The sequence below is a fragment of the Schistocerca cancellata genome, chromosome 2 (genome assembly GCF_023864275.1).
Source record: "Schistocerca cancellata isolate TAMUIC-IGC-003103 chromosome 2, iqSchCanc2.1, whole genome shotgun sequence".
Classification (NCBI taxonomy): Eukaryota; Metazoa; Arthropoda; class Insecta; order Orthoptera; family Acrididae; genus Schistocerca; species Schistocerca cancellata.
In genome coordinates, this window is record NC_064627.1 from 587,445,380 (window position 1) to 587,472,471 (window position 27,092).

The 27,092-nt window shown below is 39.0% G+C and overlaps 1 protein-coding gene across 1 annotated transcript in view; it reads right to left on the reverse strand.

Moving 5' to 3' along the window:
- Nucleotides 1–1,896: 1,896 nt before the first annotated feature.
- Nucleotides 1,897–27,092, reverse strand: part of LOC126162206 (deubiquitinase OTUD6B) — a 53,225-nt gene continuing 28,029 nt past the window's right edge. The window contains exons 4-5 of the mRNA XM_049918550.1: nt 3,207–3,426; nt 1,897–2,901 (exon numbers count right to left, since the gene is read on the reverse strand). Coding sequence (XP_049774507.1) covers nt 2,710–2,901; nt 3,207–3,426 — 412 coding nt within the window. The 3' untranslated portion in view covers nt 1,897–2,709. The remainder of the gene's footprint in view (nt 2,902–3,206; nt 3,427–27,092) is intronic.

Consider the following 27,092-nt stretch of genomic DNA (forward strand, 5'->3'; position numbering starts at 1 on the left):
AGCAAGAGGCACGATAAAGTGATTTTGCAGTGCGACAACGCTCGACCCCACATTGCACAAGAGGTCAAAACGTACTTGGAAACATTAAAATGGGAAGTCCTACGGGCAATAGAAGTTCTTTTATCTCATCCCATGCTGGATTGCATGTATATGTGATGAAAAAGTAGGGGCACCCAAATGAATGCACATATGTCATGGCATATTCATGCAGATGTCGTGGGCACCCAAAGAACATTGACGGAAGTCTAACCATTTTACAAGCATCAGAAACATTTTCATCATTTGTAACTGCATCTCGTAAATGAATGTGTTCTTCTGAACACACAGAACAATGTTTGATGTAAGCAAGTGAATAACAAATGTTCGGATTCAATTTTGGCATACATGTATAATATGTATTGATGAAATAGTTGATGGCATTGCAGAATATGTTTTCTTCCATTCTGAGGTATCATTATGCAGTATGAATAATAATTCATTGCTGATACTTCTTTTATTGAGTTTTTCACCTGTAAGAATAAAAGAGAGAGAGAGAGAGAGAGAGAGAGAGAGAGAGAGGAAAAATGTAAATTTCACTTAAAAGTGTTTGAAAGTGAAAAGGAAAATAATATAAGATATTTATATTTACCTGTAACTGAATTGATTTGCATAATACTCAAATGATATCCATTCTGCTCTTCCCAAAAAATTATAGGCTATTGCAGCGCATCATATGATCAATGTGTTTCAGCAACACATTGAAACGTATTATTCCGTCGTTGAAGAATTTTATCGCACGTTTTGTGTTACTCGCCAACTACGACTATCACCACTTCATTGATGGTAGGTCCATTGTAACATCCAGCATGCTGTCCAAGTAGTGTTTTGTCCACTCTTATTTTAAATTCGTAATTATCCACCAGTAAGTTTTTAAAGTTTTGCAAACTTTATCAATGCATTGTGTTGGTGGGAACATGTTAGCAAATAGGATATAATGTGGCGTTTTGTGCCTAGAATTGCATTGCAGTGTTGATCCGTTTGTGCATCGTCACCCATACAGTAGATTTGTAGAAATTTAAGTTCAGTGTCCGAAATTGGTAGAAATGAACCAAGATGGTGAGATATTTATTCTTGAATTTTGAAAGTAAGCATGTACTGATTTAGGAAAACACTACCAGCTCTGAAAGATGTAATTTGAAATGCTGAATTATATTTGTGAATGTTCTGCAAACAGCGTCTGGAACCAGATAAGCCACCCAAAAGCAATGACAACAGTGGATCAGGTGGTGGACACAATGTCAGCAATTTAATGTTCCCATTCATGCAGCACATTCCTGGTGTTTCATTGTTGAACTTAGGTGAACTGCAATGCCCACACACCTTATCCATTTTGTTGATATTTACACTGGGATTAAAGTGTAGTGTCATGCCAGCAAGCTGCGCAACATGAGCTGCTTTCAACTGCAACTCTTACATGCTCAATGTTTTCATGGGGATGCAATGTCTTTGGATTAACGAGCTTCTTCATTGCTTTTCACAAAACCTCTTCAATTGCTTTTCATGGTACAGGCAAGTGGCACTTGTCAGCCACAGTTAATTTGAAATTGGGTGTAAAAAGCATGACTTGCATGTAAATACTATCATTTTGGTAAAAATTCTTTTACAGCATATGCACAATGCTCCGGTGTTCACTGCATCATTGCTATTTAATGTTAAAATGACAGGAATGTCGTCAGCTGCATCCCTGCCACTTTCCATCACCTTAGCACAATACCTGCTCTTTTCATAATCTTTCTTTAATCTGGCACAACATGTATATTTGTCATAAAAAGATTTTTTTTAGTACATGATCAAATGATACAGCATAAGCATGATTTGGATTGGGATTTTTAAAAAAAATTAGCAAATCTTAACAAATCCCTTTTAAAAGAATTTAATTAAGACAATCCACTGTATAAATTTGCTTCAAAGTGCATACCACATTTTGTTCTAGTTGCGTAACCTGAGTTTACAAAACTTTAACCATCAGATGGCAGCAACAATTCTGTATGAGGTTTAAAAGACGTACATAGTGTGTCCAAATCACATCTGGTATATATATATAATAATAATAATTAAAAAAAAAAAAGTCACTGCCACTGAATAGATACAGCAACATGCATCAGTAAAAGATGCAACTTGACACCAGGCAATTCAGAAAAAGTGTTTTCTCCCTTCACCGCAACAGTAGTGGCATACCTCTTGCAGCAGATAATAAATCTGAAAACTCAGCAAATTACCAAATTCTAGGACAATAGTTTCATCTGGCACCTGAAATTTGTACAGGCTTCTGCATGTCTCATAACATGGTCACAGATACAGAATTAAGGTTGTATCTTCTCCGTTCTGTAGCACAGGAGTAATAGAGTCGAGATCTAAATCACTAGTTTTCTTTTTAATGAGTAACAGAGTAAACAGTGGAATCCAACTAGATGATAAACAAAAAAATTATACTTGGCTGCACTTTGGGTGCAGTTCAGTTTATGTTACTTTCTCCTCTTTGTATTCAGGCTTGCAAAACCACTGTCAGCATCAACTCAAATAGCACTCAAGCATGGAAGTGACAGCACACAGCTAGTTGTAACCAACTCTTAAGAACACACCAACAGCACAAACATCAGTGCTTGTTTATTAGACTGATAGTGATAACTTGCTTCTCACTTTTGCAGTACGCAACTCATTTAGCTGTTATCACTTGCCTTCATCCTGTTCATCTACATAAGGTTTTACAGTGTTGTAATGCTCTCCTAATCTATACATGTGTCTATGATATGTCAAAATTATAGTCTTTTGGTCATTATATTCTTCACCAATCACAATAGTAGGCCCAACAGCTTGAATAACTTCTATAGGACATTTAAGTACATGTGATAGAGCACGCAGCTGAAACAAATGAGAAACAGTGTCTACATTTATTTCTACATATAAATACCGTGTAATTATGAAATATGTAATCTGATACTGTGTTCTCAATAGCAGCTTAAGTATGGATAAATATGATGAGTAATGCTGGTTGGAACTAAATATAAAAGAAATTCTAAGTGACCTCAATTAACTTGAGAATATGAATATTTAGTTACTCGAGGACTGTAAAAACAAATGATAAAAAATTAAATCAGCTTAATAAAAGAAAATATTATGCCAATTTAAAAAGAAAGCTTTTGTGTCATCAACCAGTTACAACATACCTCCACTTGTCCACCCCAACTGGATGTGTTGGCAATCTGATCACAGTATTCTTCATACTGTTCTTTTGAAAACGTATCTCCTGTCACAGGATCACTGAGAAATGGAAGAAAATCAGAGCAGTTTTTCCTTAAGAACTGACTGGTCAGCATCCTTAAAGTCTGATATCCCATTTCTTCTCCCCCAACTGCTGCCTGTGCAAAATCTATTGCACAATATAAGCTATATGGAAGAAGAATTTTTAAAATAAGTTTTTTATTCTCTGGTATTCAGCCACTTCTACAACTTTAAAACATTCCAATTCCACAGTCATTTCTCAAGATGGATACTATAACTGAATTTATAACTTTACAAAGTTTTTCTCTTTCCTACAAAAAATTTATATGAAAAGGGAATTACATGATAAACATTATGATCTACTCCAGACATTCCACATTTCATACAATTAATCATTTGGGCAAAGTAACTGCAAGTTTGAAGAATGAAACATTTATTTACAGTCACTGCCCAATGCATTGGGCACTCTGTTTTGCACTTCTAATAGACAATTCAAGTTGTTTGCCCAGACACATCTCCCATTCACACACAAATTATGTTCTGTAAATTCCATCATGAAGGACAGCCTTAAAGAACTGTGTAAAGAGCCAAGTTAAACAACAGCTGACAGAAGCAGCCAATGCATACAACACCAAGAAATTACAATTTATGATAATCCTCTCACACTCATAATTATATGAATTACTTCAACATTACTTTACATACGTATACCAGGAGAAAAGCCATTACTTTAGAGGGGGAAAAAGGCCTATGCTGCTCTCCTTACCGAACTGAGCTGTCCCTTTTTTCCTTCATCTTCCGCTTCATACAAAGATTTATGCATCTTTACTGTTTTTAAGATATTATTGATTTCAGCTACCTTTCTACTGAAAAATTAAAATCCTATTTAATATAAACATTAGTGTTAACCTTACTTTGCATCCCAGGGTGAAAACAGTCTGATAAATTGTAGAAGAAGTGGCTAATATGGTAGTACTTTACTGTTGTTTTACATATCAACTTTACATAATATTCTTAATACTGGTTCATGTTGAGACATTAGGTTGCAAAACTTGTTTCTTGAAACCAGCATTGTGAAACAATGTCTGTCTATGCAAAAACACAAGTTTCTTCTTCAATTTCAACATTTTGAGGGTGCCCGGAGCATCAGTCCTATCAGATATGAAAACTGCCCTGTCAATTGGTATTCATGGAGTTAAGACATGTCTGCTTGATATCAGTACTCAGTAGCAATAACAAAAGGGAAGGAACAAACTTGTTTAAATTCATGACTGGATAAGGAGAAGATATTATCTCTGATGTTCAGTGACCTTTTTAACAGAAACTATTGTGAATCCCCCAGAAGCTACATCATCCAGCTAAGAATATCATCACAATAAGTCACAGATCTTCAAACAGTACAGGATTCATTAAGGAATAAGACGTTAAATGCAAGAAGTGTTATTGTCAGAAACACCAGTTCATATTGAATTTACTTTGGAAAGTGGAGAGTCTCATTTGTCTCTTGTTTCTATATCACATTCCAAACTCCATAACTGGCCAATTTATACCAGTTGTTTTTAGCTTTGTACATATTATTTTTTCTATTTTCACCAATAATTACACATATTATTCGGCTCACTTTTGTATTTGCGCATGTGTGTGTGTTGTAGCTCGCTATTTTGTCAGTATCTTCACGATACTTTTATACTGACCTCAGAGCATCTACAGTATTTTCCAACTACACACAGAAATCTTTATTTCTAAATTGTTTTCTATTCCAGAATGTAATCTGCTCAGTAATGTTGACATCATCAGTCCTTCAATGTCCATATTATGAATAATTGTCTCAATTGCAGTACTGCACATAGTTTATTCCTGTAAAAATTATCATAAGTGTCCTGCAAGGCAGCGTCTTTATATATCAGTATTGGAATTTGTGGCTCTAAAACCATGACCACAGAATAAATACTTTTTGCCTCCTCCCATGAACCATGGACCTTGCGCCATTGGTGGGGAGGCTTGTGAGCCTCAATGATACAGATAGACGAACCGTAGGTGCAACCACAACGAAGGGGTATCTGTTGAGAGGACAGACAAACGTGTGGTTCCTGAGAGGGGCAGCAGCCTTTCAGTAGTTGCAGGGGCAACATTCTGGATGACTGACTGATCTGGTCTCGTGACACTAACCAAAATGGCCTTGCTGGTAATGCAGGAGTAGATTTAATAATTAATAAAAAAGTAGGAATGCGAGTAAGCTACTACAAACAGCATAGTGAACGCATTATTGTGGCCAAGATAGATACGAAGCCTAAGCCTACCATAGTAGTACAAGTTTATATGCTGACTAGCTCTGCAGATGACGAAGAGATTGATGAAATGTATGATGAGAGAAAAGAAATTATTCAGATAGTCAAGGGAGACGAAAATTTAACAGTCATGGGTGACTGGAATTCGATAGTAGGAAAAGGAAAAGAAGGAAACGTAGCAGGTGAATGTGGAATGAGAGTAAGGAATGAAAGAGGAAGCCGCCTGGTAGATTTTGCACAGAGCATAACTTAATCATAGCTAACACTTGGTTCAAAAATCATAAAAGAAGACTGTATCATGGAAGAAGCCTGGAGATACTGACAGGTTTCAAATAGATTATATACTGGTAAGACAGAGATTTAGGAACCAGGTTTTAAATTATAAGACATTTTGAGGGGCAGATGTGGACTCTGACCACAATCTATTGGTTATGAACTTTAGATTAAAACTAAAGAAACTTCAAAAAGGTGGGAATTTAAGGAGATGGGATCTGGATAAATTGACAGAACCAGAGGTTGTAGAGAGTTTCAGGGAGAGCGTTAGGGAACAATTGACAAGAATGGGGGAAAGAAATACGGTAGAAGATGAATGGGTAGCTTTGAGAGATGAAATAGTGAAGGCAGCAGAGGATCAAGTAGGTAAAAAGGCGAGGGCTAATAGAAATCCTTGGGTAACAGAAGAGATACTGAATTTAATTCATGAAAGGAGGAAATATAAAAATACAGTAAATTAAGCAGGCAAAAAGGAATACAAGCGTCTCAAAAATGAGATCGACAGGAAGTGCAAAATGGCTAAGCAGGGGTGGCTAGAGGACAAATGTAAGGATATAGAGGCATATATCTCTAGGGGAAAGGAAGATACTGCCTACAGGAAAATTAGAGAGACCTTTGGAAAAAAGAGAACCACTTGCATGAATATCAAGAGCTCAGATGGAACCAGTTCTAAGCAAAGAAGGGAAAGCAGAAAGTTGGAAGGAGTATTAGAGGGTCTATACAAGGGTGATGTTCTTCAGGACAATATTATGGAAATGGAAGACGATGTAGATGAAGATGAAATGGGAGATACGATACTGCGTGAAGAGTTTGACTGAGCACTGAAAGATCTAAGTCGAAACAAGGCCCTGGGAGTAGACAACATTCCATTAGAACTACTGACAGCCTTGGGAGAGCCAGCCCTGACAAAACTCTACCATCTGGTGAGCAAAATGTATGAGACAAGCGAAATACCCTCAGACTTCAAGAAGACTATAGTAATTCCAATCCCAAAGAAAGCAGGTGTTGACAGATGTGAAAATTACTGAACTATCAGTTTAATAAGCTACTGCTGCAAAATACTAACACGAATTCTTTACAGATGAAAGCAAAAACTGGTAGAAGCCGACCTCGGGGAAGATCAGTTTGGATTCCATAGAAATGTTTTAACACGTGAGGCAATACTGACCCTACGACTTATCTTAGAAAATAGATTAAGGAAAGGCAAACCTATGTTCCTAGCATTTGTACACTTAGAGAAAGCTTTTGACAATGTTGACTGGAATGCTCTCTTTCAAATTCTGAAGGTGGCAGGAGTAAAATACATGGAGCGAAACGCTATTTACAATTTGTACAGAAACCAGATGGCAGTTATAAGAGTCGAGGGACATGAAAGGGAAGCAGTGGTTGGGAAGGGAGTGAGACAGGGTTGTAGCCTATCGCCGATGTTATTCAATCTGTATATTGAGCAAGAAGTAAAGGAAACAAAAGAAAAATTCAGAGTAGGAATTAAAATCCATGGAGAAGAAATTAAAACTTTGAGGTTCGTCAATGACATTGCAATGCTGTCAGAGACAGCACAGGACCTGGAAGAGCAGCTAACGGAATGGACAGTGTCTTCAAAGGAGGATATAAGATGAACATCAACAACAGCAAAACGAAGATAATGGAATGTAGTCAAATTAAATCGGGTGATGCTGAGGGTATTAGATTAGGAAATGAGACGCTTAAAGTAGTAAATGAGTTTTGCTATTTGTGGAGCAAAATAACTGAGGATGGTCGGAGTAGAGGAGATATAAAATGTAGACTGGCAATGGCAAAAAAAGCGTTTCTGAAGAAGAGAAATTTGTTAACATCGAGTATAGATTTAAGTGCCAGGAAGTCATTTCTGAAAGTATTTGTATGGAGTGTATGCCATGTATGGAAGTGAAACATGGACGATAAATAGTTTAGACAAAAAGAGAATAGAAGCTCTCGAAATGTGGTGCTACAGAAAGATGATGAAGATTAGATGGGTACATCACATAACAAATGAGGATGTATTGAACAGAATTGGGGAGAAGAGAAATTTGTGGCACAACTTGACTAGGAGAAGGGATCAGTTGGTAGGACATGTTCTGAGGCAACAAGGGATCACCAATTTAGTATTGGAGGGCAGCGCGGAGGGTAAAAATCGTAGAGGGAGACCAAGAGATGAATACATTAAACAGATTCAGAAGGACCTTGCACAGGATAGAGTAGCATGGAGAGCAGCGTTCTGTCTAGTTCAGTGCACGTCTATTGAAGTGCACGTCTATTGATCTCCTCATACAGTACGCATAAGTCATATTTATTTGTTTGGAACTGCAGGACTGAATTTCTATAAAATTAGATGTTGAGCTGTTTGCTGTGAACCACTTGTAACCCTGTTCCATTATTTTTCAGGCTGTGTCTAGTGTGGATGTGTTTGGGCCCTTTATCACTATACTTCTCAGCAAATCTCAGTTTCAGAAGCATTCTCCAATACCCTAGGAAAATTATTTATATAGGTCAACAACAGAAGTGCACCAATCAGCGAACAACATATTTAATATTTCCCCATTCCAAATTAATTCATTTGTTAGTGTGGCTCTTATTTGTTAAGACAAGATTCTCCATGCAAGGGGTTGCCTATAACTTATCATTTTAGTTCTCCTATAGAATATGAGGTACATCCAAAAATTAAGTTCTGTCTGTATTTCTCTCCACAGCAGCACTACCGTAATACGATGGCTGTTCAATAAAGAATAATCATAAATTTTTTTTTTTTTTTTTTTTTGACAATATACCTTTACTCATCCTCATAATTTTGATGGTCCTTCTCAAAGTAGTCTCCCATGAATGCAAAGCATTTGTTCCAGCATGTCTGCTAGCCTTCAAATTCATGCTGGAAACCATTTTTTTGAGAGGTCCTTCAAAATCACCTCCGCAGCCTCCACCACTGCTTCTGATGATTGATAATGCCTCCCACGAAGGCATTTCTTCATGTTAGGGAATAGAAAAAAGTCACACGGGGGCTAAATCTAGACTATAGGAATGGTGAGGGATGCACTTCACATTGATTTTTGCAAGATATTCAGCAACAACATTGGCAATATGCGGCCGCGCATTATCGTGGTGCAGCATCAAGCCTGCTTCATGGAAATGTGGTCTTTTGCACCTGATATGTACTTGCAAAGTTTTCAGGACATCCCTGCAGTATTTTCCAGTTACTGACGTGTGTGCAGGTACAACATGCTGATAAACGATTCCATTAATATCAAAGAATGACATGATCATAACTTTCCCAGCAGAAGCAACCACTTGCTTTTTTTCGGGGGTTGGTGATGGAGATTTCCACACTGAGCTTTGCTGTTTGTTCTCAGGATCAAAATGATGTAGCCACATTTCATCAGCATAATTACATTTGAAAGAAACTCCAGATCTTCCTCTAACATCAATTTTAACTGCATGAACACCCGCATGTGAATGTCCTTTTGTTCGGAAATCAACAGTCTTGCAACCCATCATGCATAAACACATGTCGTGTAATTTTTCTATCACCAACATGTGGGTGGCACCCAATGAAATGTTCAGTATTTCAGAAAGTGACCTTAAGGTAATTCATCGATCTTCTCTCACAATGACAGCTGCAGTGTTGAAGTGTTCTTCCGTAAGAGCAGTAACTGGAGCACCGGGTCCACCTTTTGAAATTGATTGTCTCCCCTCTTTAAACATTTTAAACCATCTTCCAGCTGTGCTGTAGGGAACAACAGACTCTCCATAGGCCTCCTGTAACATTGTATAGGCCTCAGCTGAAGATTTGTTAAGACGAAAGCAGAATTTCAAAGCCACGTATTGTTCCTCGCATGTTACCTCCATTGTAGCAGTAGTCATACTGAACATGTCTGACCTTGCCTGCCTCTCACAGTCAGGAACCAGAAGTCCCAACAATGAAACTACTATGGCGTATTTGTTGCACATTAAACTAACAGAATATCATAAGATTAAATTTTAGTGTAAGAAATTATGACCATAAAAAAATTATGATCATTCTTTATTGAACAGCCCTCACAGTTCAATGGGTGCATGGTAGTTGCTTTGAGTCAAGGAGAAGATAACACTACTCTGTGTGTTGTTTATGCTGTGCAGTGCTTGTTTAGAATGGCAAAGTTGACTGAAAATCCCACTGCTTGTAAAATTATATCTTCAAGTTATTTTCTGAATGCTGAGAACACTAATCCAGTTGACAGTCACTGTTACATAGAAGATATAATTAGTGATTCAATGGTAAGGAGAAGGGTCTGACAAATTAATGAAGGACATGGACAAGTTCACAATGATGAAAAAATTGTGCTTCCAGTTTTGGTTAATAAAATATTGATTGGTGCAGATGGACTCATAAAGGAAAGCCTTAAGCCAACAGTATCCAATATTTTCAAGAACTTTCTGTTCAAGAACACTTCTTCATGAAATTGAATTTCTGCAAACTGAGCACTTCCTGGGTGCCAAATATTCTTACAGAGCAACTCTAAAAATTATGTTTAGGCAGTGCACTTGACCTTTTGACTTCATAACAAAAATGATGGTTTTGGTTTTCTAAGCAAGATAGTGACTTGTGTCACTCATGAACTCCTTCAGTCAAAATGACAATCAATGGAATGGTAGCATAATGCAGCATTAGTGAAGACTAAAGCCAAGCAAATCTCGAAATCTCAAAAAGTCAAGGGCACAGTCTTTCAAGATTGGCAAGGCATTCTACTGACCATGCATTATTTTTTTTTGTTTTTTTTTTTGTTGTTTTTTTGTTTTTGTTTTGTGAGATGAAACAGTTATTGTCAATGTTTATTGTGAGACGCTTATGAAAGAAATATAGAATAAGCAATGTAGAAAGCTCACAAATGGTTTGATTCATGACAATGCCCAAACACACACTGCAACCAAGACATGACGATTCTAAAGGACTCTGGCTGGAGGGGCCAGTTTGACTACCTCTCACAGAGACCTATCACCACCCCTAGCAACTGCCATCTCTTTCATATCTGAAGACATTCTTTGGTGATCAAAAATTCAACAATGATGTCAAGTTCAAAGAACATGTTACCATGTGGTTGACAACAAAGACAGCAACGTTCTATGAAGAAGGGTTAATGTTTTTCTTGTTGGTTTAAGATTTTATGTAGCTGCTGGCTCACTCCTTGTAGCTGAAGCTGAGTCACAATACTTCACGAGAACTGGTCACCGTAGTTTATTTTCTTTAAGCAGAGATCTTGCTAATCAGTCCCTGTAAAATCCCATGTGTAGCCAAAGAAAGGTTTGACTTCTTCACATTCTGCAGCTGTTATTGGAGCAAAAGACAACTTCTACTCACATTATGAAAAAGCATGCCAGTGTGGCCTTTGTTGAACCGTCTGCTGAGTACGACACTGTAAACCATAAATTACTCCTGAAAAAATTTTATGATATCACTAACGACTCTACTTTAACCACCTTAATAGTCAACTTCCTTAGCAACAGGAGATTTTTCATGGAATTTCAAGGACGGCGCAGCAGAGGAATGGGCTACCCCAGGGCAGTGTTCTGGCCCCCTATACTCTTTAATATGTATACGAATGATCAACCACTCCCGCTATACACCAGGAGTTTTCCGTACGCGGATGATCTCACATTGGTCACCCAGGGAAAGGATTTCCACAATGTTGAAAATAAGCTGTCTGAAGCACTGGAAGAACTAGAGAACTAGGACGGTTCTACAAAAATAATAACTTCAGGCCTTACCCTATGAAAATGCAAGTATCTGCTTTCCACCTAAAAAAGATACAGACCAACCAACAACTAAATATTTAATGGAATGGCACTCAACTTGAACATTCATTTTTCCCAAAGTATCTTGGAGTGACCTTAGATCAGACCTTAACATTCAAAATGCATTGTCAAAACACCACAATGAAAGTGCACACAAGGAATAATATCATACGGAAACCAAGTGGATCTAACTGGGGTGCACAGCCAGTCTCTATTCAGACTTCGGCTTTGTGCTACTCTGTGGACCTGTCTAACATAACTCCTGCCATGCTAGGCACGTGGACACCGCTCTGAATGAGACGTGCCGCATAATCATTGGGTGGCTGAGACCCACTGAAGTGGAGCAGCTGTATAATCTAGCTGCCTGACATCAGGCGTGAAGCGGCTGCTCAAGCAGGAGGACACAGAAAAAGTCTTGTAAGGGCCTATGTAAACAACAACAGCACAAACCGAAGGCTAGACATGTGGAGAAAGAGAGTAGAGACTGCTCCTCTAGGATGGAGACAACCTAAAGAACTACCTCCCGGTGATAATGAGAGCTGGTGTACCTCAACAAATTACGAACTGGTGTTGGGTGGTGTAAAGAAACTCTTGAAAAATGGGGATACGCTAGAGGACTCTCAACTTGTGAGTGTGGAAGGAGCAGATGATGTCTCACCTGCACGACTGCCGCCTGTGCCCATCATCAAGCAGAAAAGAAGAGTTGATGCTGGCCAGTTCTAACGCCTTGGACGTTGCCCGTTTCTGGGCGAAGACAATTTAATTCAGGGTCTGTTGGTCTATACTTAAGTGTATTTATGAATGTTCATTAATGTACAATTACTTCTAACTCTATGCTAACAGCAATGCTTTGAATGTAGCTCATTTTTTGGCAACAGCGAGTTAATTATAGATTTCTTTGTCCTTTTTCATGTTTACATATTAATGTCCATTGTCTACTTACATATTTTATAACTGTTAATTTCTGTTAATTCCCTTGTAATTGATGCCTTTGACACGAATAAAAAAAAAAAAACTACTTTCCTTTTACAAACATAGATTTCCTTGAATGGGTGTACAGATCATTATTGTGACTCATGAATTAGAGTAGAACAGAACTTTTCATACTGCATACACTTTGAAGGCCCAACATGACATTCAAGATTTCAATATCTTTCACTTGTCACAAAAGCATCTTGTCTTTTGTTTTCATTCTTGGACAGAGTGGTTGCTCTCTGACGGTCAAGCCAAACCATGACACAAAAACATAAGAAGGCCCCGTCCACAGCAAGCAAAGCCATTTATTTGTTGTCACACCCTGTTATTTTCACATATTCCACACCATATGTGTTCTGCAACTTACTCCCTATTTAATATCATTCTGTCACGATCATCTTTCCTTGTACTACACAAGGAGTGTGAAATGCCATTTGCCTAAACAGCACGTAACACTTCATATCCCCCACTTAAAGGAAAGATCTATCCTGTGTAATGCAAGAAATTGTCCTGTAATGACCCATCTTTCTATGTACACTATGTGAGCAAAAGTATCCGGACACCTGGCTGAAAATTACTTACAAGCTCATGGCACCCTCCATTGGTAATGCTGGAATTCAATATGGTGTTGGCCCACCCTTAGCCTTGATGACAGCTTCCACACTCACAGGCATACATTCAATCAGGTGCTGGGAGGTTTCTTAAGGAATGGCAGCCCATTCTTCATGGGGTGCTGCACTGAGGATAGGTATCAACGTCAGTCAGTGAGGCCTGGCATGAAGTCGGCATTCCAAAATATCCCAAAGGTGTTCTATTGGATTCAGGTCAAGACTCTGTGCAGGCCAGTCCATTACAGGGATGTAGTTGTTGTGTAACCACTCCACCACAGGCCGTGCATTATGAACAGGTGCTCAATCATGTTAAAGACGCAATTGCCATCCCCGAATTGCTCTTCAACGGTGGTGATGGCTCTTGATCTTCCACCATAATTGAGTCCATCAAAATGAGGTGGCAAATATGAGGTAGCCAAGGAGGTGGAAACATGGGTTCTAATATGCCAAGACTGCTTGGTAGCTACAATAGGAAAACACAATTAATTAGCAGGAATACAAAATAAGAAAGAATTTATTAGTCCATGATCAGTTGGTTGACAATTACAGAAGACGCGACTAGACTAAGCGTCTGTAGAATGACATAATTTACAAGTCACAAATCTTGCAGTGACAAATTAATCTCTCGTAATCTTGAATGTCGAATCTGGTGAATTTGAACACTAACTTGGAACGGGGCTACAAAAACTTGATGGCAGCAATGACTGAGCTGCAGACAATGACTAACATTGGTGCTGGCTGACCACTGAGTGCGACTACAAACTATAGACTGGCACAACAGCACTACTCTCCTGCTGCACATGAAGTGGCCTAGCGGCACGTCGCGGCGAGCATAAGTACTGCGACTGGCTGTGTACTCTTCGGCTAACACAGCCGTTCTTCTGTTCCGTTTATCAAGAGAATTACATCCAGCAGATAGATCTCTCAGGTGGTGGTGTGGTCGTATGACTGACATCATCACAGGTGGGAAGCAAAAGGTGCTTAAAACATTATTGTAGCCTGTGCTGTGACAGTGCCATGCAAAACAACAAGGGATGCAAGCCCCCCCATGAAAAACACAACCGCACCATAACACCACCACCTCCGAATTTTACTGTTGGCACTACACACGCTGGCAAATGATGTTCACTGGGCATTCACCATACCCACACCCTGCCATCGAAATGCCACATTGTGTACTGTGATTCGTCACTCCACACAACGTTTTTCCACTGTTCAATCATCCAATGTTTTCGCTTCTTACACCAAGCGAGGAGTCGATTGGCCTTCACCGGCGGGATGTGTGGATTATAAGCAGCCGCTCAACCATGAAATCCAAGTTTTCTCACCTCCCGCCTAACTGTCATAGTACTTACAGTGGATCCTGATGCAGTTTGGAATTCCTGTGATGGTCTGGATAGATGTCTGCCTATTACACATTACGGCCCTCTTCAACTGTCAGTCAACATATCAGGTCGGCCTGTACGCTTTGGAGCTGTACATGTCCCTTCACGTTTCCTCTTCACTATCACATCAGAAACAGTGGAGTGTGGAAATCCTGCGTACAGACGTACAACTATAGTGACACCCAATCACCTGACCACGTTTGAAGTCTGTGAGTTCCATGGAGCGCCCCATTCTGCTCTCTCACGATGTCTAATGACTACTGAGGTCGTTGCTATGGAGTACCTGGCAGTAGGTGACAGCACAATGCACCTAACACGAAAAACTTACGTTTTGGGGGTGTCCGGATGCTTTTGATCACATAGTATAGCAATATATTACCTTAACATATATATGTATCATGATCCAACTTAAATAAACTTCAACTTATTTATTGTTTTATATTTATTTAAAAATGCATTGCCTTCAAGCCAGTATACTTGATAGTTTCTTGTTTACTTCTTGTACATGTACATAGTTAGTTACCTTTTACACTTTCTCACGTTATTATTACCCGAGGAGGTGCTTGTCACGTATATGCCTACTATTCAGTCTCTAGAATCAAATCTCAGTACAGGGCTCTAGTCAGTGAGTGTGGAACATTCCTGCTCCAACCAGTTTCATATCTACTATCAGGTAAGTCTAATCACTTTTAGAGCTTTCATATGATGACCACCAGTCATTATATAGCTTCAGACCTTTGTATTCACTTCACTTGCACTTCTAAGGGCAGTAACTTCGTGAAACCTCCATACCATTATAGATGTGGGTGTACCCTTATCTCCCTTTTTTTATAGATATATAAAAGTTTTACAGGCCATTCGCTCAATGGATTCACCTGACTACAGTATAGACCATCCCTTCTATGGGTCCATCTAACCTTATCTCTCCTATACCTCGCCCACTATTTGGGTATTCCCCAGCTTAACATCATCAATAAACACAGTTAATAGCCCCCTTTTAGTGTCTCTCCTCACTCTGAAAGATAAGTGTCTCCCATAATTGCTTTCTGCTGTCATTACCTAATTTCTTTCTACCTAAATATCTTAACACCTCTCTTCTAACTTTTTTACTCTAGTTTAAAATTCATAACATCATTATGTACACATACTTTTCATGCTTATGTATCTTGCTTCTACTTACTGATACATATAGCTTATCCTCTACTTTCTTATAATTACTAGATTTAGACTATAATTAGGTATTTCTTGTGAATACACTAGGATAACATTAGCACTCTGTCTCCTGTTATTAAAATTTATTCCTCATGGACCTATTCCGTGTTGAATACTAGTTATCAAACCTTCCCATTCTCTTGTTAACTCTTAAGATCTAGCTTCTTATTTGTCTACGCAAGTTAGCACGCCATCAGTTTGTCTCGCCTTCCGTCTCGTACCTGGGCTCTTCTCCCCTACAACACGTGCAGTGACTTTCATGTATTACTTACTTTCTTTTTTTTTTTTTAATCCTGTTAGTCTATTGCAGTTGTCATACGTGAAATACCTGCCAGTGCAATCCTACTGTTGTAGGTTGTAACCTCTACTGTACAGATTGCAAAAAGAAGATATACCACAATAGGAACTTTATATGTTGGCAGAGGAAAGATAGATTGGGTACTCCCAATGGAGAAGTAGATGGATTTCCTTACCACCCCCCACCCTAGTGACTCCATCTGCTAAGGTACTTCACCATGGCAGCAGAGGTAGAAGTTGTTTGGCATTTCCTACAGAATGGACTTGCCACAACTTCACCATCACAGAAACGTCAAAAATTGATCCTAACAAACCTGTATGAAATGCAATGAAATAGGCAAGTGTATTCACATGTCATTATCAATAGTCAGTATAATTTCTGTGGTCAGTCTACTCATCGGTCAATACTCGATAGAAGTACCCCCAATTAATCTTCCCTAAAAAAAATTCAAATACAAACCCAATCATTCTATTCATCTTCCTTTATGTTTAAAAATGTACAAAACCAATAATTTCTTATTCCGAATTCCAGAATATTTAGCTTCTTATATTCATAGCTTAAGCAAAGACATTACGATTTAATGCACTTCTCTGCAAGTGTCACACTGCTATAACTACTGTATGATAACAGAGCTAAAGTCATTCTTATTCTTAGCTTTTGATGAACTACATGTACATCATACTTCTTCAAATTTTTCCATGAAATGTTAATTTATAGTTATGTTTATTAACTAAGCTCATGGGCATCTTCATAAATATATCAATGCAATTATTATTGAATAAACACTAGACACAATTCATACAGGTGTTGGGGGTTGTATTTTTTTAGGTCTATTTCTGGAAGAAGTAGTAGTAGACCTACTCTAAACTAAGATCAAAATACGGAAACAACTTTAACTCAGATGGCTGGTCATCATCAACCCACCAAATTCACAAAGGGCGCGAACTCTCCAGGGCCTTAAACCTTTTAATCATGTCTATAGTGCATAAGCATTTATCTTGCCCTGTAACAGGATCTATTACATATACTGCTTTTGGATGTGGTATATTCTGAACTTTAAAAGGTCAACCATAATGCTGAAAACAGTTTGCTCATTTTCTTCTTTAAAGTCAAGCTATGATGAAAATCACATACTAAGACCAAATCATTTATTTGGAACTTTGGTGGAATACCCAGTGTAATCACATTCTCTTATACCTTCTCTTGTAACTTTTCTAAGTCAATTTCCGGTGAATTTGGCCATGTAAACAATTTTAACAAGGGCTCTCCTATAAAAGTTAGGAGCTAATCGTAAGGATTACTCGAAATTCTGGCACTAGTTGTGCCCAGGTAGTGATCCTCGTAGAACAGCAAGTTTTCCACAATTGTCCTAATTCCTTCATAATACGTTCACAAGGATTAGTTTGGGGACTATACTTTGATATAGTTATGTGTATTACCACTTCCCAAGCCAAGAATTCCTTAAAATTATGGCTAATAAATTGTAGGCCATTATCAGTTAATAGATGTCATGGTTCACCCACATCTTGAAAATAATGAACTCTGACCAACATTCTTCAGCACCTACCTTAGAATAGTGTTAGCATTAAGTGATTCTATTCTCTCATGTATGGTAGAATTTAAAATTTTTGTAACCGTTCCTCCAAATTAGATAGCATTTCAGGTGTGTTAACTATTTCTCTACATTCTTTGCATTGTTCTAAAACAGTTACACGCTTTTTCACTTCTGAGATTTGCTCTTTTACTTCCCCACAAACTAAATCACATTGGTTATTGATCTCATCCTTCAACTCCTGAGGCCACTGGGTCAAAGTATTTGCAATGTTAGTTAATTTAGCTTGTATTTCCTGTTCGACATGTTCAGTTATCTCTAATTTTCGTTCTTCTTTCATATTTTCTGCTCTGACAGACAGTTTGTCAGATAATTCATTAATATTAGAATCTACTTTGACAGATAATTTCTTAAAATTATAATTCATTTCGTCAGACATTTGTTGTATTCAACCTTTAAACCATTCTAGCATATCTGCAACCAGTTTTCTAGTAATGACTGGCACACAACCCAAATACTCTCCATTACTCTAATAAATGATTACTGCACAGTTTTCTTAAATGTGATGACACTGAAACACTGTGTCACTGCCTAGAAGAAAAAAGTTTTCAAAGTGGATTTCTGTATTTTCTGAACAGCTCACCCTTTCCACTGAACTGCATTCTCTCGTCACGAAGCCAATTCGACTGCATGTATGTGGCAATGTACTGCGATGATTCGCACCACTTGGCCCAGCCGATGTCTTGAACAGCGATAGATGGACTGCACTGTGTTGTATAGTGGCAACCCTGCATCATTTCTCAGCTGCTACTGTGTCTCCACCGATGTCAGGACTCGAAATCTCCAAACCCACCGAAATCTCCTTCTCCTCCAAATCCACCAAGAAATTACTCCACTGCATTTAAAACATTCTTTTATTCATGTGTTGATGTTGTTTACTTGACACGTAAATTTTATTGGAGTTGCTATAATACTTCTACCATAATTGTTACATATGGTTTGTCTTCAGATTTGATGAACTGTTCAAATATTTCCTTTTGCTTTCTTCTTAATGGATCGTCACCTAGTTCTATGTCTGTTCACTTATGGTTCCTCCTTTTGTTGCTCTTAGCAACACTGTAATTTATCACTCATTGAATTACAAGATTTTGCAAATTTATACTTATTTATTTTCTTCCTTTTGCCCCAGTGCTCCGTGTCTTGTGCACTGGGAGCCAAATGAAGTGTTTTTCTTGTTGATTTAAGGTTTTTAGGTAGCCGCTGGCTCGCTCCTTGTAGTTGACGCTGAGTTAGAACACTTCACGAGATCTGTCAACTGACGTAATATCTGACACATTTACCTCTTTCTTTTTTATCTGGTCACCTTAGCTAATTATCTTGAAATGGAGGTCCTGCTAATCAGTGCCCCTAAAATCCCATGTTTAGCCAAGGAAAGGCTTGATTTCTTCACATTCTGCAGCTGTTATTGGAGCAAAGGAAGATAACTTCTACTCATATCACAAAAAAGCACACCCACTACTTTCCTTTTACAAACGTATATTTCCTTGAATGAGTGTAAAGATCATTAGAGTGACTCGTGATGTACAGTAGAAAACAACTTTTCATACTCCAGAAACCTCGAAGGCCCAACGTGACATTCAAGATTTCAATATAGTTCATTTGTCACAAAACTATCTTGTCTTTTGTTTTCTTTCTTGAAGAATTGGTTGCGCTCTGACGGTCAAGCCATCGTCAAGCTGTGACAACAAAATGTAAAAAGCCTCAACCAAAGCAGATGAAGTCATTCATTTGTTGTCACATCTTGATGCTTTCTCGTATTCCACATCTCCCATTTAATCCCTGCACATACGAAAACAAACAACTGCGCACAGTTTACGTTCCGCAACTTACTCCCTACTTAATATCATTCGGTCATGATAATCTTTCCTTGTTCTACACAAGAAATGTGAACTGCCATTTGCCTAAATGGCATGTAACATCTTAAGGCACGTTAAGTCAAGTACCTAAAAATGGTGGGAGCTATTTAGAAATATAGTTTAAGGTTTGTAATTTTTCCCAATAAATAGTTTTTCTGTACCTGCACTCCTTTTGTTTTTGATACCAAACAGAATTTATTTTCTGGTCATACCTCATATGAGCAACACAATCTAAGAATTTGGCAAATAGCAAAAGGATACTGAATAAACTTTGAAAATTTAGCAATGCATGTAGCTACCAAGTGACTGAATGTTATGAAAACTTGTAGGAAAAGAACTGTTGTAACTTTAATGGAGACCAGTACTTTTATTGGCTGTTCTATAATGGAGAACCATTTCGTGAACTGTAAGGTTGACACCACAGGAATCACAATTAACTGGATGCAAATAGGTGAAATGATGCTGAAAAAGGAAGGTCCATTCAAGCCCTACACAAAACCAGACCATAATGATGATGCTTATGTCACTGTGGACCTACAAGAGCAACAGTGGGAAAGACCTACCAAATTTTTATGGACACACTAAACCACTGAGGTCTCAACAGAAAGCTATATCTAGACCTAAACTTGAAGATTTGACATCTATGTGCAGTTTATACCCAGTGATGTCAAGCACTTTTATAATGCTCTTATTGGAGATAATCAAGTCTTCAATGACAAAGGATTGAATAGTGTAGCAGATTATGTAGATGACACATAATGATTGCTAAAAGGTTTCATAATGAGCAAAGCAGAATATTGGATTGAATACATGTTTTGTATTATCTTTCATTATGTTCTATTTGCTTTAGTATGAAATAAAGTAATACCACGAAAAACATTATTTATATATATATATGCTTCATATTTCCACCAGTTTTGGAAATGATAGCTAGCACACAAATTTTACAATGAGAAGATTTACAAATGGATCAATCTCTAAGTTTGTGATTTTGGAGCTTGAATCATTACTGCTAATCGCAGTCCAACTTTAGGTTACACCTAATGGTATAGAATGAATTGTGCATGGGTTTCAGATGTTCAAATATACACAATGTCATGTTACTCACCATCCTGACAATGAGAGATTTCGGCAGACAGCATGAATGGTAAAATACTACCACGAACTGTGCTGCATGCAATAGGGAGTAACAGTTAGCACTGCTGGCTGGTGTGCTGGGGGCTGTTATTTATCGTTTCTAGAAGGTTCTCGAATGTTCTTGTCTGTAATGTTTGCATATTCTCAAATATTTTATGTCTGCATAAATATCAGCTCTCTCTGTCTCGGAGTCAGTTAAATTCTAGACAGAACATACATAGTTGTGGTGACATTTTTTGGTGGAGATTCCAGGTATCTCAAAACATCTACAGCACTGTGGCTCCAATTAGGTGACATAAATGCTGTCACCTACATGGAGAGGACACGGCAAAAAGCAGTACATCACTTCCAGGTTCGATACATTCAGAAGACCATTGGATTCAAAAATAGTTCAAGTCTGCTACACACATCAGGCCTCAATCAGTGTTTTCCAGGCACACTGATCAGTACCTGACGAAAGGGTAAAAGTATTCAATATAATGAGTGCTATCAACAGGGGATCTCAAACTGATTACATAGTTCTAGATTTCCTTACAAGTGTTTCTAATCAAACTGTGCGCCTATGGAGTATTGTCTCAGTTTTACAATTGAATTTGTGATTTCCTTTCAACAAGGTCAAAGTTTGTAATAAACGAAAGGAAGTCATTGAGTAAAACAGAAGTGATATCAGGCTTTTCCCAAGGATGTGTTATAGGCCCTCTGCTGTTCCTAATCTATAAAATGATTCAGGAGAAATCTGAGCAGGCCTCTTAGATTGTTTGCAGATAATGTTGTTGCTGTCCAGTAAAGTCATCAGAAGATACTGTCTAGTAAAGTAATCGGAAGATCAAAACAAATTGCAAAATAATTTAGATGAGACATCAGTATGGTGCAAAAAGTGGCAGTTGACTCTAAATAATGAAAAGTGTGAGGTCAACCACATGAGCTCTAAAAAGAATTGGTTATATGATAAATCACACAATTCCAAAGGCTGTCACAATTCAACTAATTACAAGGGTAACAATTATGACCAAGTTAAATTGGAATGATTACATATTTAATGTTGTAAGGAAGGTGAATCAAAGACTGTGTTTCATTGGCAGAACACTTAAAAGATGCAACAGGTCTACTAGAGAGATTGCCTACACTACACCAGCCTGTCCTCTTCTGGAGCAAACTGCGCAGTATATGATCCTTATCAGATAAGAACGACATCGAAAAAGTTCAAGAAATTTGGGGAATTATTGCAAAATAGGGGAGTGTCACTGATATAGCACATGAGTTGGAGTGCCAATCATTACAATGAATGGTGTTATTGAGGCAAGATCTTTTCACAAAACTGCTATCACCAACTTTCTTCTCTGAATTCAAAAATATTTTGTTGATGCCCAGTTACATAGGGAAAAACTGTGATTGTAATAAAATAAGAGGAATCAGAGTATACACAAAGATAGATTGAAGCCTTTGTTTTCCCCTCACACTGTTTGTGAATGGAACGGTAGAGAAATAGTCTGGAGGTTCAATGAACTCTCTGCCAGGCACTTAAGTGGGAACTTTAGAGCAGCCATCTAGATGTAGGCAGACACCAAATACAAGATGAGGGATGATATTGTGTGTTTGGCAATGGATACCTTTACTTGGATGGCACAGCCTAGCAATGGTTTGAGAATAACAAAACAAAGCTTGATACCTGGGACAAATTCCATGTCAAAAAGAAGAAAACATTCTGTGACAATCAGTGGCAAGTTTGCCTCATCGAAGGACAATTGCAGCACACAGCCCAGTGTCATTGTGAAATGACACAGTCTTACATATAGAATGTTTTGGTCCTCTGCCACATAGTGAATCAACAGAAGAGGACAAACTCTCATCCTTGATGAAAGGAGTCTCAGAACAGATGTACCCAGCTCTTCTGGCAAAGGGCACCACAACAATAAAGGAGTACATTGAGTGGAGCCAGGGCATCGAAAGAGTGCAACAGGAGGACAAAATAGGTATGACTGACCCCCAAATGTGATCCCTACGGCAGCTGTGAAAGATCACTATGACCTTGCCTCTTTCATATGCCAAGTATTAAGAGAAGAGATGCAGCAATTTATTGTAGTTGTAAGGTTGAACCGAGTACACAAGAAATAGCAGCCATGAATGTCTACACAACACATAGCAACCATGAATGTCAACACCACAAATCAGGAGGAACAGAGAATGTTGAGTAAAAGGTATATCGATATTTAGCACCAATCTCTGCCACCAGTCGAATGTGCTGTGAAGTAAAGACTCTGACATGCACACTTATGCAACAGCCCTCAAAAAACAACCTAGCATCCAACCAACGTAAGTATAACCAACTCCTCTGCCATGTTTAACATGCCACAGAAGAATAGACATTTGAACGATAACACACCAGTATGTATCCACTGTGGAGGATCTAGACAAATTATACTGCGGAGAAAAAAAGACAATGTTATGCAAAAGATAGATTGCTACTCACCAAATACTGGAGGTGCTGAGTCTCAGACAGGCACAACAAAAATACTATGGAGTTCTTATGCTTTTGGCCGGAAGGTCTTCTGAAATAAACACCATGCACACACATAGTCTGGCCTCAGCAACCAGAGACAGTGGTCATATTGTGTGTTTGTGTGTGTGTGTGTGTGTGTGTGTGTGTGTGTTGTACCTGTCTGTGACTCAACATCTCCACTATATGGTGAGTAGCAGTCTAGCTTTTTCATAATATTGTCATGATTCCATCATGAATTTTCCGTTGTTAGAGAAAAGACAAGTGTTCAATTACTATTATGACACAAGACATCAACCATCATAACAGTCCTATCCAGGCCTGTCAACTGCAGATGATTATAGTCAGCAACAGCTCACTCTCGTAACCTGGACAAGGCCTCAAGCAAATACGCCACAGCTATTTTCTGTCACCATACAGAGATACTCGCCTAGCTACTGACTTCAGGGAAACTAAGCAAGGCAACAATTTATGGAGGTGAGGCTGCTACAGATGAAAATCCACCATGAACAACAGTTACCAAGATGTCAGGAAATCTTGTCAACATCATTAGAGACATTATGAACAAAGGACAGACCAAATGGCCCATGGCAAATCACTATATCAACACTGGGTATCGTTCACCAATTACCTAGCAATCGTTTACGGTGTCACCAGCTGATCGATGCATAAGTCATTTGATTCGGAAGTGGAGAAGCTGCAAGTTGACATCGCTGAACCTTCAGAGTGTCCTTGGCCCTCTCCTGTGGTCCTTGCAAAGAAGGTCAGCACTTGGCCTCCCTGCGAAGACTACCAACGAATGAACAATGTCACAAAAAAGAAATATCATTGATGACATCCTAGACCACCTGAAAGGAGAAAACCATGGACAGGCAGACAGACTACCAGTCATCGAGACTGACAGAGTTGACTGGGAGAAAGACTGATTTTGTAACTCCTGATGACCTCTAAAAGTGCAGAGTTATGCCATTTCCACTATGTAACTCTCCAGCCACCTTTGAATATATGGTGGCCAACCTGCTTCCCCACCTTAAACGGAGACATGTCTTTGCTATCTAGATGGCATTATCCTTTTCTGAGGACATTTTAAGAACATCAGGCCAACTGACAATCATGTTTAAGTGTGTTCCACACCACAGGCCTCCAACAGAATCTGAAAAAGTGCCTCTTCATCACCCATTAAACAAAACATTTTGGGGTCTCTAGTTAATTGCAATGTCAGCTGTCCCAACCCAGAGAAAATAAGTGCAGTCACAGATTTTCTGATTCCTCAGCACACACGCAATGAGAAGTTTTCTCTGAATGTACTCATACTACCTGCAATTTATATAGGACTTCTGTCAAATGCATGCCCCTTGCAAGAACTGCAGGAAGATGCAATTTTTTCCTGCAACTTGCTGCAAGAAAGATGTTTCCTTATCCTTAAGGAGGCAATAACGTATTCTGCAGTCCTTATATACTATGACGAGAATGCAGGCACAAAATTTAACACTGATGCTAGCAGTTTTAGGATAGGTGCAATTTTGGTGCAAATTTAGGAAAATGCTGAAAAGGTGGTAGCTTATGCTTCCAGAGTACTCTCCCTGTCTAAGGTGAACTACTCTACAACCGAGAAAGAGCAAGATGGAGTTGTTGGGGTCATCACCAAGTTCCAGCTGTTTTATTTGGCAAACCATTCACTGCTGTGATGTATCACCAGTGTCTATGCTGCCTGACTAGTCTGAGCAATCCTCTGGGTTTTCTGGCGAGATGGGCACTGAGGCTTCCGAGTGCATCACAGCGGTATACAATAACAGACACAAACACAAGGATGTCAACTGCCTTTCCTGGACTCCAATGGCAGAACACAGCAGCATAGATGAAATTTCAGTCATCACTGTATTAAATGATATTGCTGCTTAGCAGACGGAAGAGCCAGCACTGCTGAAATAGAAGAAGCTCAAAACAGAACACTGTATATTAGGAATTATGATCCAATGGCATGAAATTGGTTGCCTGTCATCCCAACCCATCTACAATCAGCTATCCTGAAGTATTTCCATGAAGCTCCAACATCTTGTCACTTGGAATTCATAAAGACTTGAAACAGAATGAGATGCAAGTTTCACTGGCTAGGTCTCTAAAGTGAGCCACTGAAGGCATGCCAATGACAGAAGCACATGCCACAATTACCTCTGGGGCATCAGATACAAATTCCGACAACACCATTCCACCACAATGGAGTCATCCTGTTTGGGGAGGTCCCCAAAGTTGACAAATGGGAATTGATAGATAATAGTCTGCTCTGACTCTCTCACTTGCTACGCTGCTCACGAAAGCTTTGCCGATAGCCGAGGCTCCATAAATTGCAAGGTTCATTGTGGAAGACATCAGTTTGAAGCTCCAAGGAAACCGTGTGATAATTTCTCATTGGGGAAAAGTTTTCCAGTTGAGACTAGCATCAGAGGTAATTTCACATTGCAACACTACCCACAGGATGACAGTTACCTACCACCAACGGACAAATGCCCTCACAAAACTCTAAAATGACCAATATATATGCTCTTGATGAATATTGATATTTGACAGGGAGATCAGGATACAATACACTGGGTCATCGCATTCACATATAAGAGCACTGGTGGAACCTTGTGGTGTCACATCCTCTTCAGTGTGATGAGCATCAGAGGTGGCCTCTCTTGACAAAGCTTTGCAGTCATCAAGTAGCCCTCTAGTTTCATTGAATGAGACCCTCCTATTATCTATATAAGCCTCACAACTGTGATAGGGCATAATACAGAGGACATAGACAACATGCTTGCGCTTTGGTCTTCCTGATGAAGAGTCATCATCATCATCATCTTTTTATGTGACATCCGACAAGTGAAGAAGGATGTGATATTGCCCAAAGTAGCATTATAGTAACTTCCCTAGTAGTTGTACTTTCCATGCAGCCAGAAAAATCCATAAAGTCTACTGGTCTCTCTCTCTCACTGGCTGGTGCTTGGTCTTTGTTGTTCTCTCAGGCATGCATGGACTGTGTGCAAGCCAATTGTCTTGCTTCTACAGTCCTGATGATTGTGACATGCAGTCACCATGAATATCATCTGGTTGAAACAGGAACAGTGTACACGTCGTCGTTTTCGTGAAGCAAGACACTACAGGTCTCACACTGTTCTTTCTGCTCCACAGTTGTGAGGAGAAAATGACAATGTATACTCTGATCCTGTTTCAATCAGACGATACTCAGGATAACTGCATGAAACAACAAATCATCAGGATTGCAGAAGCAAGACAGCTGGTTTGTGTACCATCCATGGATGCCCAGAAGAACAACCAAGAGCTCTACAATGCCAAGCACAAGCTAGTGAGATACTGTCTGAAAGACTTGATATGGATTTTTATGGTAGCGTGGGAAGTACGACTACTGGGGAAGTTATAATAATGCTAATCTGGGCCATAACACATCCTTCACTGCTTGTTGGTCGTCACATAAGAAGCTGATGGTTATGACTCCTCATCCCAAAGACAAATGCACAGACACATCATCCATGTCTTCTGTATGATGCCCCATGATCTTGAAGTCAACTCCACTCAGAACTTCTGAAACAGCAGGTCACTGTTTCCCCAGGAGAGGAAACAATGCCACGAGCTGTGCTGCAAGCAGTATGGATTAGTAGAGCAGGGCTGCATGTAATACCGAGTAGTAGTTAGCATCACTCGCTGACATGCTGCAGGGCAACAGTTCAAATCTATCACTACAAAATATTTCTTATGTCATGTCAGTGGCATCACACGGCGGTTAATCACACAGACTGGCACTTCACTAGCTCAGGTTCAATTACTACTGCTACAAAGGCTCCCTCCCCTGGCTCACATCATTTATAGTTGGCCCTTACTATATCTGTTTTCGGATATTTTGCAATG